Below are 12,177 nucleotides of genomic sequence, written 5' to 3'. Positions count from 1 at the left end.
GTGAGTGTACATATTTTGGAGAAGAATTTTCCAGCAATTTGTCACTTTCTGTATATTGTGCATGGGGCATGTTTTTCTTATATGAAAACTGGTATCTCTACTTACTAGAGCTGCAAATACCAACGCAAAAGTAGCTTAGCACATAAACTGCAACTTAAAGGCTTTTAATGTTACTTATGCTCAAAAACACTAAAAGCTCAGTTGAGAAAGGATCTACATTTTCAAGAAGTAAGTGAAGTAAAGCATACAGCGTTGCTTATTCATTGAGCTGGCAGAGAAGTGCAGATGCTTTTGAGATCCAGTAGTCACTGGGCTGGTTGGATGGCAACATCACAGTTACCACAAAATTTGTGGAATGTCCTAACAGACAGAACAAAATATACAATTAAATAAAAGAAACAATAAAAGTGATTAAAAAAAATGATAACACATATAATACAATTTCAATGCTAGGATCTGATACTAGTGGTTTAAAAACAGTTTTGTAGACAAATGTATTTTTTTCCTCCAGTAAAAATATGGAAGCATGTTTCCGCCTCAGGGTAAAAACCTGAAGTTAATTATGGGGTAATTGTGGGCTAATTTTGAGCTGAATTTTTAAATGTGAAATAAAGTTACAATTGTTAGGTTTAAAGCTACAATTAGTCTTTTTTATTTTACTCTGTGATGGGAACAGGATAACTATTTAAACTTGACACAGGATGAAGTTCTGAACAAGTAAAAAACTAACCTGTAGTTGACAGAGTTCCAGCACGAATGGAGGTCTTGTACAGAGGTGCGTGGTATAGGGTGGGCTCAGGAACATAGTTTTGCTGAGGTTCGAAATGTACCACTGGCAGCATGGGGTTCATCACTCTCAACAGCGCGTCCTCAATAACCATGTTTGTGTCATCCCAGCGACAAGCATCCATGAACATCCCATGAACCAACACACCATCCTCCATGGTGGGAAGCTATGAGGCAGACCACAAAGTATTGACTTCATTCATGGTGTCAGATTTTTTAAAAACCATACCATTATAAACATTGTCCTTGATCTTTTGAAATAAAATAATTAACTAAGGAAAACTTTACAACAATGAAAGTTTGGTTTCACAACACAAATCTTTCTCCTCGGTTCAAAAAGCACCTTCTAGACTCGTCTCAATCTGAAATAAATAGATAATATTAATTCCTAAAACCTGACCCACCCATTCGTAGAGAAGTACAGTATGAAATCTTTAGAAGCATCAATTTTCACATGAAGAGGATGTTTACATTGGAGTCTTAAAGGCACAGTACCAAAGATTACATTACTTTAAGTACTATTTTACTTTTTTTCAGCAAGGATGCAATACATTTATCAAAAGCCAAAGATATTTATAATGCTGAAAAAAAAAAAAAATGGATTTCAAATAAAAATGCATCATGATTTCTAGACAACTGTTTTCACAAATGTTTCTTGAGTATCAAATTAGCATATTAAAATGATTTCTGAAGTATCATGTGACATGGAGTCACAGCCATTGAAAATTCAGCTTTGCCATCACAGGAATACGTTACATTTGAACATATATTAAAATAGAAAACAGTTATTTTAAATAGTAATAATAATTTACAATATTGTTTTTACTGTTTTTTTGATCAAATAAATGCAACCTTGGTGAGCATAAGCCAAGTCCAAATGCCTCAATGGTAGTGTAATTCAAGGAGGAAAATGGTCATGAAGAAATAAATTATGATGTGAAAAAAAAAAGTGAACCTTAGGGGTAAATAAAACTTAAATCCCTTTATCATGTAACCATCTGTTGTAATCATATCAGAAAATATGTTGAAAAATCCCTGCACGTTTCTGGCCTGACCTCCTTGTCCATGTCAAGTTCCTCCCCTGGCTCAAGGGTTTTCAGAGCTTCAGAGACAAGGGTCTGGTCTCTGTACACTGGTACCATGTTGAAACGAAAATTCAGCTCATCAATGGGCAGGTTGTATTTGCGCGCATGGTTCTGCAGTGCACCTATGAGACACATAAACCAACTCTTTATTGAAAAAAAAAAAGTGTTTCAACAAAGTTTGAAAAATACTTTAAACATTTGGATTTCTCCTATATTAGCAAGGCCAAATTTTGTTAGGATTTTATTTCATTTGCTAGATCAAGTAAGCAAACGTGTTACTTACCTGTGAGGAATCCTTGAGGAAAAAATAATCCAGAAATCCAAAAAGACTTGGGCTGACCTGTTGTGATCCAACTCTGCTCAAACACAGATACAACCAATGGGTACTACTTCTCAATTCAAAAATGAAAAGAAGAATAAACGTCAATAAAAATAAAACAAAAAAAGAAGCAAAAACTAAACTTTTACCACCTAAAGGAGAAAGAAGTTAGCTCAAGGTAAATCATAATTCAGATCATATGAAAGAATCGGTAACTAAAGGGTTGAAGGTTATAGCTGGTGGACACAACTACCCACTCTTAAACACATTGCTGGGGAGAATATTTGGATATTTCCAAACAGATAAACAATAAATGCTTATATTAGTGTACTACAATCTCTGTATAGAAAAAAGTTCACCTCATTTTCCCCAAAAAGTTTTGTATAAGAAACAACTGAAATTTTATTTATTCAGTGGAAATCTTGCCTTGTGGCTTAGCTCTCAAATCTCATTCACCCTCCAAAAATTTAAACTTGCTGCTTCACAAGATACGAGACAAGAATGTCAATGAGGATTGTGCTGGTGTATGTTCTTCTTCACCACCTTCCCTAAACCTGATTTTCACCATATCATGGTAGAATACTTTTATTTTTCATACATGATGGTGGGCTTATATTATGCAGTGTACCTCAGTCTATTCATGCTGATGTAGAAGAAACTTCTCACTTCACTGCTGAAATTTAAACTAGCCCAGTTACATATTCTGAGCCTTTTTTTATTTCAGAAACAGCATACTTCTGCAATTCATCCATATTATCATGAGCTTATCCTGCGTGTCTGTGTGTTATATAACAGAGCACTAAGACCAGCCACAAGGAACAGCACATCAGGTCCGAGATAACAGTTTGGGTGTGCCCATCAACCCGTGCAAAAGAACTATGACCATACTCTATGTGCGTGCCAGACAGTGAAGCCTGTATATACAGTGAGGAAACTGTAGCTGTTTATGTAGCTTTTTTGTTTGCTGTTTGGAATGGCTGTGTGCCCCTCTAGCTCCATTTGTGAACTATAATACTAACAGCACACAACTCATACATCACTGGCCTTTACATTGTCCATGTACAATGAGGGTGAACCTCCTGAATACAGAGGAAAAAAGTGTGTGTGTGTGCGCCTAAGCTTTTGAGTGTTAAACCACAGACTATTTTAATGCCTTGCTTTAGGAATAATAGCAACAAGATTATTATAGTCAGGATTTACTGATTGGAATAACATATTCAAGATTTAAATGCACTGAAATTTTAAGTAAGCAAGCTTTTAAAATATATTTAAACTACATGTGTCACAGTGTTTCCTACAGGATTTTGGGAGACTATGGTGGTAAAGTAAAATGCATCAATCTGTTTTCTGTCAGACATCTTTTAGTGACCAAATTAAAACTTAAAAAAAAAAAACCCTGACTTGAACCTGGACTTGAAAGTGAACTCAAAGTCTCGGTGCACTCACACTGTAAGAAGCCAAACAATTTGAACATGGACAACAATTTACTGTGAACCGAGCCAATCTGAGATTATATACCAACATAGCAGGCATTTGTGATATGATAATTGCACTAAGCCATAGGTGATTTTGATTGTAGTCTGACTGCCAATGCGCTGTCAAAGCAACTGCGCAAAACACAACATTAGAAATGTTTTATGTTTTGAGAAGTGTAAAATATTTTCAGTTCATCATGAATCAGGCAGGACAAATTAGCAAGCTTCCACAGTCTAGGTAATTAATAGGAAACACTAGTGTCTTCATTTTGACTCCACAGACATACCTCTATAAATGCGGTGCGCAGGGTGAGGTCTCTAACCCAGCTGCCGAGGGGTTTGAGAGATGGGTAAGCAGAATTAGACCAGTGATCAGGAACCTGGTTATTCAGGAAACTGTTATAAATCTTCTCCATTTCTTCTGACATCACCACTAGACCCGCTATTGCCTTCTGAAGAGTACACAGCGAAGTCTGCAGAGAAATGCAAGCACACAAATACAAACAATCAAGAGCAGGGAGATTAGTGTGATCACTAATTCAACCTTTCACTACAATCAACTCAAAACAATTCATCATTTTAAAATAAAAAAAAAAAAAAAAAACAAAAATTCTGTTACCTTAAGTACACACAGCAGGAAGTTAAATCGGTCTACTTCCTGTCCGAGCACAGTGGTTAGAGAGTTGACTCTACCATTTGAGTCTTGCATGAACAGACTCTCCACTGCTGCATCCATATCTAATTTCTCTGCTCAGATACACACACACACAGGCAGGTCCAAAAACTTATTATAAAACAATGAAGTGGCAATAGACTTGTGTGCAAAGAGCAACATGGTTTTGAGACTAACCAGGAATTCTTGCTAAGATGGAGTCAGCCAACTCATGAACCACCTCATCATTGGTCTTCCCTCCACCTGCTGCAGAGGAGCGCGGCTGGACTTCCAGAATGGTGCTGATCAGTGTCATTGTCTCCTGCCTCTGTTTCAGTGATGGAAAGAAGACCCACATGTGTGTTATACAGTATGTCAGGTAGCAGGTGCTCTTTATCTTTCCTTAAATATGCATTCAATGCACAAAAAGAAAGGACAGTCACACTGGAAATAAACATGGCTTAAGTCAAGTCACCTTCATTTATATAGTGCTTTAAAGACATTGGTTCAAAGAGGCTTTACAGTATTAAACAGGAAAGTAACAGAATCATTGATGCAAACTTCTGGGGTAAATCCAAATTCAGCTGTAAAGTGCTTTACGAAACAAAAGCATCATTATTCAGCTCAAGTCAGTTCAGTGTTGACTCAGTTCAGTTTAATAACTATGTAATTTTTATCAATTATTAATAACATTGTCAATGCTGCGAAATATGCCAATTATGAACAAATTGGATTCTGTGGGGGCCCAGTTGGGATACCAGTTCACCAGTTTCACACAGTGAGATTTATGAGGCTGTATTACAAATTTGTACAGATTTTGTGGATTGATATTATTTAATAACATTTTAGGTGCATTAAGTGGAAAGGGACAGTTCACCTAAAAATGGAAATTCTATCATTATTTCTTGGTATTCATGTTGTTCCAAATCTTTTTTTTTTCTTCTGTGGAGTATGCTTTGATGCATGAAAGTTTGGTTATGTGGACTGTCAATGGATGTCTTATGGGTTTTGGAACAAGATGAAAGTGAGTAAATGAATTTTCACAGTGGTGATAACAGTGGGTATTATGATTTCTGTAGCTGGTCCTCAGTGGAACTTGCTTTGACTTGGGTGGTGGTGTGGATTATATGCTATTGTAAAAAGATTTGGATTAAAAAAGTCTACTAAACAATTGCTTACATAAGTACTAGTCAAATACTTGGTATTTTTACCAGGCTTGTGTTTGTGAGAACTAGACAAAAACCTACTGTAACCAAATTTTTATGGCATAAAGTTACAGCACAAAATTGTACAGAATAAGTTCTAAAATACTGGACTTGAACAAATACTCATACTTACAAGACTAGTTTGCTGAGTTTGTTATTCTGTGTGCGGTTAAAGAGGTGAGAATTACCTGGAAGGCCAAGTTAGCATTTTCATGCATGCCAAAGACCTCTGGATCATCGATCAGTGGCAGATCTTCAATATATTGCTTATATTCAGTCAAGCTGTCTGAATTAGGAGCAAAATAAATCCCTACACAAAAGAAAAGAATGTCTTGATTACTTGAAGAGGTGAAGTGTGTAATGATCTGGTGTCAATATAATAAAGTCTGCAATGAAGAGAAGTGGCACTAAACAAAATCTCCAATAAAAAACAACAACAACACTCCCCCCACCCCTCATGCTCCTTGACCCTCAATGGCTTTCCATTAACAGTATCCAAAGGACTCCAGATGGACTATTCTGACAATGTTTTTCATACTTTTCTGAATCTTGAGAGTGTAATTTACTTGGCAGTCTATGGGACAGTCACAAGCCTCATGGTTTTCATCCAAAATATCTTAAATTGTGTTCCGAAGACAAACAAAGCTTTTACGGTTTGGAACGACATGGGGGTAAGTGATTAATGACAAAACTTTCAATTTGTGCTGGAGTAACCCTTTAAGTGAATCAAAATGTAAATACCGAGCCAGTAACATTTATCTAAACATATAAAAAAGCTAATTTTAGCAAAGGTGACCAGTGACGTCAACATACGATTTCTTGTGATTATATTTGTAACTGCACATAAAAACTGGGACAGCAGAAAGTATTTCAGCATGGGAAAAATACACACTCCATCTTTAATTTACATGACTTGCAAGTATGAATACCAGATTTGGTATTTGATGAGTGTAGCTAAATGTGTGTCCATATTATTTATCATAAGTGTGAGTGTGAGCATGTGTATATGCATATGTGACCCTGGACCATAAAACCAATTTTAAGTCGCACGGTTATATTTGTAGCAATATCCAACAATACTTTGTATGGGTCAAAATTATTAATTTTTTTATGCCAAAAATCATTAGGATATTAAGTAAAGATCATGTTCCATGAAGATATTTTGTAAATTTCCTACCATAAATATATCAAAACTTAATTTTTGATTAGTAATATTTTGATTAGTAATATTATTGATTTTTCTGCACCCTCAGATTCCAGATTTCACCCGAATACTGTCATATCTTAGCAAACCATTCATCAAAGCTTATTTATTCAGCTTTCAGGTGATGTATAAATCTCAATTAAAAAAAAAATTGTCCCTTATGACTGTTTTTGTGGTCTCATTTTTCTTTTGGGAAGTTTTATTTTTTTTCAAATTGTAAAAATGTTGAAACAAAAAGTTTGGTGTTAGAGTTATAGTACTATACTAGTTGTACTGTATATAAAAACAAAAGAAGTCTATGGAATTCCCCATTTAGCTAAGTAGATGTGTGCACCTGATTTAGAGTAGGTATAGCTGTCCTCTAATGTGGCTGGGGAGAAGAAACTCTTGAGTATGGTGCGCAAACATCGCTGATCCCAGGCATCCGTCACCCTTCCTCCATACGTAATCTCACCTACAGAGATAATAAAACACACACACATAAACACATCCCATTTCACTGCATGACTGACTGACACCTTGCCAAGAATTAATGAGACAGATTGACACTGTGAAGCTTCCTTAATGAGTCTTTCCCAAAGCCTCTCATAATAGCATTACTGAAACATTCTTTTATAGTCTCCGCATGCCACCAGCTGCACCAAATTTAATAACATTTATTTTCACCAGCTGATGGTCTGTAAAATTATGCCTACTTAGACCAGTGAATTCTTAACAATTAGAAAACCTTTTAGAAATTTTAGTGAAAGAGACTTTTTTTTGTTGTTGTTGAGAAAAATTCAATCATACCACATTAATATTTATATTTTATTTCTTTATGAATAAAGTACTTTATTTATACTTTATTATATATTTCTTAAGCAAACTCACAGAGAAACAGCTGAGAGAAATGTGTTAAAGTGTGGATCAATAACTGATGCTATAAAAACTTCCGCAATAAACACACACATACCTGTGATGTATATAAGAGCATCCCAGGGTATATGTCCTATCTGGCAGTAGAGGTTTAGGTTGAGAAGAGCACACTCTCTGTCACTGTCATTGAATTCATAACGAATGTTCCAGCCCAGAGGACCAAATTTCTTCCTCTCCTATAAATACATAAAAGCATACACACACATACGAGAAAAAGAAAACCTTACAGACAAATAAGGGTAGGATTTAGAGGATGTGATTTAGTAAGGCTCTTTTGAACATGTAGTAATCTGCAAATAATTGGCCAATTTTTCAAACTAGATTAATGTTACATTTTTAAAATGATTTCTGTATCAAATAAATGCTATACTCATCAGAGAATCCTGGGAAAAAAACAAACAAACAAACAAAAAACTTCCCATCACAGATTACACAAATATATTAAGCAGTACAACCATTTTTTTTTTTTTTTTTTGGTTTTGATACATTTATAATACACTGATCATTGATAATTAAATGGATAATAATGAGGGTCAGGATCTCAGAAACAAGATATGAGAATGATTTTCACAAGTAATTGCTTTGCCATTTAGTGGAATAAATTAAATTTTAAAGTATATTAAAATAGCAAACAATTATTTTAAATTGAAATAATATTTCACAACATTACTGTTTTCGCTGTAATAAATAATGCAGCCTTTGCAAGCATAACATGCTTTCAAAAATAATGCAACCATAGTGTATGAGTAAAGTATGTACAGTATATGAACAAAAATCAACATATTAAAATGTTAACACAGACCTGCAATATAATTCCAAAAGATAATATGCTTAAAATAAAAGTTAAAAATAACAGCATTTATTTAAAAAAGAAATATTTTGTAACAATATAGACTACTGTTCAAAGGTTGGGGTTAAGAAATTAATACTTTTATTCAGCAGGGATGTATTAAACTAATAAAAGTAAAGTGATAGTGAAAACTATTAGTAAAATATTTTTAGAAAATATTTACATTTTGAATAAATGCTTTTTAAACTTTTTATGCAACAAAAAATCCTGAAAAAAGGAGTACAGGTTCCAAACTTTTGAACGATATATTTGAATCAGAGCTTTTACTGTAAATTTTACCACTAAATAAGTGGTTTGAAGCTGTTCTTATATTAAATCATATACACATAAGAAATAATCAGAAACAAATATAAAGTAAACCCAAAACAAATTTACCATACAGTATAAGCTGCAATGTCTCCATCCAATTTTATTTAATCATTTAAACTGCATTAGCATTCCACACCAGTCCTGCTCATATTTTATGGCAAGAAAAACATAAGGCTTTCCATAAGGTTTCTAAACTTTATAATCTCTATAGGCTTCAAACTGAATAGAACCCCCCATTATTGGCTACACACTGAATTTTCAACCCTTGAGCTCTGACCTGAATGATGGCGTGGAAGAAACAAACTCCAAAAATGATCTTTCTCCATTTTCTGCCAAGGATGTGTTCCTCAAAGAACATACTGCTGATCTCAGTAAAGGCGCGTCTCACATTGGCACGGAGACCCTTTGGGGGCTCGTTAGTAACCTACCATCACATTAACAAAGGCTCATTAGTTCCCTGGCAACACAAGCATATTAACAACAACACAAAAATTAGAGCCAAAGACAAAATAGAACTGCTAAAATTCATAAACTAAGTCACAAACTCTAAAAGCCTGGCTGCTTAAAGACATCTATGCCACTGCACTTTCATTATAATTATAATTCAATTATAAACTACTATTGGTTCTAGTGATTTGGTAAAGTTAGGGTTTAATTGATAGGGACGTGAGCACAGGGGTGTTAATGTATTAGGTTGAGAGTGAATAAAATATGAAAGCGCTCCTCCTTGTGAAGTGTTATCTTCTTTTTGCAGGAGTGTGTGACTGTGTTAGTGTGACTAAAATTTTAATTTGATATACATGCAGACATATCCCAGTGCTAGAAGGATGAATGACGTGTAAAGGTAAAAATATGTGCATGTCATCGCCATATGGATGCCACTGAAGCGTGAAGCTTCACTCTATACTGATGTATGTCTTCCTCCCCGAAAGATAAAAAATGAGATAAAGTTGTGAATGTGAATGCTTTCCTGAAAAATCACTACTTGTTTGTGAGCACTCACAGAACTTTATGACTATAAGTTTCTAAAGCTTTTAAGTATGTATAAGCAGGTGTGTGTCTGTGTTACCTTGACAGAGTTTTGCAATACAGTGACAGGAAACACATTGGTAGGCATGGAGCTAAGGAACAGTCTGAAGTCATCATGGATAACAGTGTCTGCAAAGGTCGTACAAGAACAGGACAACAGAAAACAGGACAGCAAAATAGCTTTATATTGGATTCACATGTGAAACACACACTCTGTAATAAAAGGTAGAAGCAGGTGCAAAACAGGTGAGTCTGTCTAAAAACAGAACAATAATATTTTCACTGAACCATACAAACAAGCACACAGACACAAATATAAACATACAAAAATAGTTTTCGTGAATCTAGTCATTCAATTGACATGTTTATTTGGCATGCCATACTGATCTAACAGTGTCAGCTTCAGAGACAAGGTTCTGGAGAAGTCATAAATAAAATAAGCATGAAATTTGGATGGATTAATAATTCTTTAAGCAGGGGTTTTATTTTTTACATTTCCTTAATATTTTAATGCAGGAGAGACAATCAAACAAATATGGTACGCTACGGTCGGCAAGATACATTTTTAAAGAAACCAATAATTTTAATAATTTCAATTAATTAATTTTATCAATAATCAAAAGTTACATTTTTAAAATGTGTTTCCTATTTCAAGCAAATGCTGTTCTCTAGAACTGTATTTTCATCAAAAAATGTTGTGTTGTGGTGAAATATGTTCTACATGAAGAAGATGTAGAAGATGATTATATTTCATATTACTACTGTTTGTATATGAAATATTACTGTTTTATTTTGGATCACATAAATGCAGACTTGGTGAGCATTAGAGACTTCGAAAACACAAAAAAAAAAATTTATTGATATTAAACAATGAATGACTCTCTTGGGGTTGTAGGGGTCCCTGCTGAAGACCCCTAGTTTAAAGGACTAGGCTACAAAGCAAGACCTCACTTATACACACATACAAACTAACCAGGTTCAGTGAAGGTTTTGATGAGCTCTTCCATTGCCAGCATCCAGGACACAGCAAGGTGACAGTTTTGCAGGAAGATCCAGTTGCCAGTCTTCAGAGCTTCCATTATCATCTTCTCCGCAATAGGCCCCTGACCCTGACCCAGCGAGATTGATTTCACCCTGCAATACAAGAAACTCAAAATAATTGCAAATGTACTGGATTTGCCAAAGTTTGTCAGATCTATCATTGTTACTACAATTATTTCAGATACACCCATGCCCAAATGACATATTAACACACACACACAAACACACACACACACAAACACATGCATGAAAAAAAAAAAAAAAAAAAACACTTTACTTTTCAAAGAGTCTCTTTGTATTTAAAGGGATTTTTGGCTATCCAAAACTAATACAAGTCCTTGACAGTAGGTGAACCTTTTGAAAATGTGTTTCTTGTGGCTTTGTTGGAATGACTAATAAATCAACTGTTCTTATAGTTGGCAAGCAGAAGTAACCGATAGTACCATCCAGGCTCACTTGCAAGACTGAAAGTAATGGGAATACAGGAAATTGGCAGCAGTGTGAGCTAGAAACAGTGTCTTGAATTTAATTCTATCATATTCTGGCAGCCAGAAAACGATCTGAGCAGAGGCGTGACATGAAAACATTACAGAGGGTTAAAAACCATTTGAGCAAAAGGATTTTGGAGCCACTCTAGGAATATGGAAGACATACTGTATAGCAAACAAGAATAGAATTCCAGACAACATGGATGAGAAAATGAGTAAAGTAGTAGTTAAATAAGGCCACTGCTATCGTAATGTGGTCCATAAGAGCATCCCAGGATGACACCAGGTCATGATACAAACTAGGACGCAATAACTATGTGACCTTTGAATGAGAGAGAGAGAAAGAGATTTGGTGAGGGATGTCATGGCTGAATGAAAGAAAAACTCATCACAATTACCGCTGAGGTGATCAAATTTGATATGTCGGCAAGGCACATACATAGGAGGAGGAAATTACTGTATGTGTACTGCTGAATGTAATGAGCACAGCAATGCTAAAAGAAGAATGGGATCTGAACTAGAAGTGAAGTGTAGGCAAAAGAAGAATAGAGGTCCAAGCACTGATCCCTGTGGTACCCCGGTTTTGAGCAAAATATGAAGAGTGTAAGCCTTTCTTGCAGGAGAACCAGGGCAGCAAAGAAACCATCTTCATAAATATCACATATTGAAGTTTTTTTTTTTTTTTTTTTGGAGATCTGTTTGTAGCTACCTGAAACATGTATAACACATTCAATATGAATGAATATGTTCAGCAGAAGTTAATGTACAACTTTGAGTATTCAATCATGTATGTGTGTACTTACATGTGCCACTTAACTG

General features: G+C 35.0%; 1 protein-coding gene across 1 annotated transcript in view; it reads right to left on the bottom strand.

The window, feature by feature from the left end:
• Window positions 1-148: 148 nt before the first annotated feature.
• LOC109090057 (dynein axonemal heavy chain 6-like) overlaps window positions 149-12,177 on the bottom strand; it is a 73,708-nt gene continuing 61,679 nt past the window's right edge. Inside the window, 13 exon segments of the mRNA XM_042716173.1 lie at window positions 149-360; window positions 731-953; window positions 1,842-1,993; window positions 2,155-2,227; window positions 3,953-4,138; window positions 4,285-4,412; window positions 4,516-4,645; window positions 5,711-5,832; window positions 7,061-7,180; window positions 7,679-7,817; window positions 9,078-9,224; window positions 9,870-9,958; window positions 10,803-10,963. Coding sequence (XP_042572107.1) covers window positions 257-360; window positions 731-953; window positions 1,842-1,993; window positions 2,155-2,227; window positions 3,953-4,138; window positions 4,285-4,412; window positions 4,516-4,645; window positions 5,711-5,832; window positions 7,061-7,180; window positions 7,679-7,817; window positions 9,078-9,224; window positions 9,870-9,958; window positions 10,803-10,963 — 1,774 coding nt within the window. The 3' untranslated portion in view covers window positions 149-256.

Source organism: Cyprinus carpio, chromosome B1, assembly GCF_018340385.1.
Source record: "Cyprinus carpio isolate SPL01 chromosome B1, ASM1834038v1, whole genome shotgun sequence".
NCBI classification, from domain to species: Eukaryota; Metazoa; Chordata; class Actinopteri; order Cypriniformes; family Cyprinidae; genus Cyprinus; species Cyprinus carpio.
This window is presented reverse-complemented; position numbering and strand designations above follow the sequence as displayed.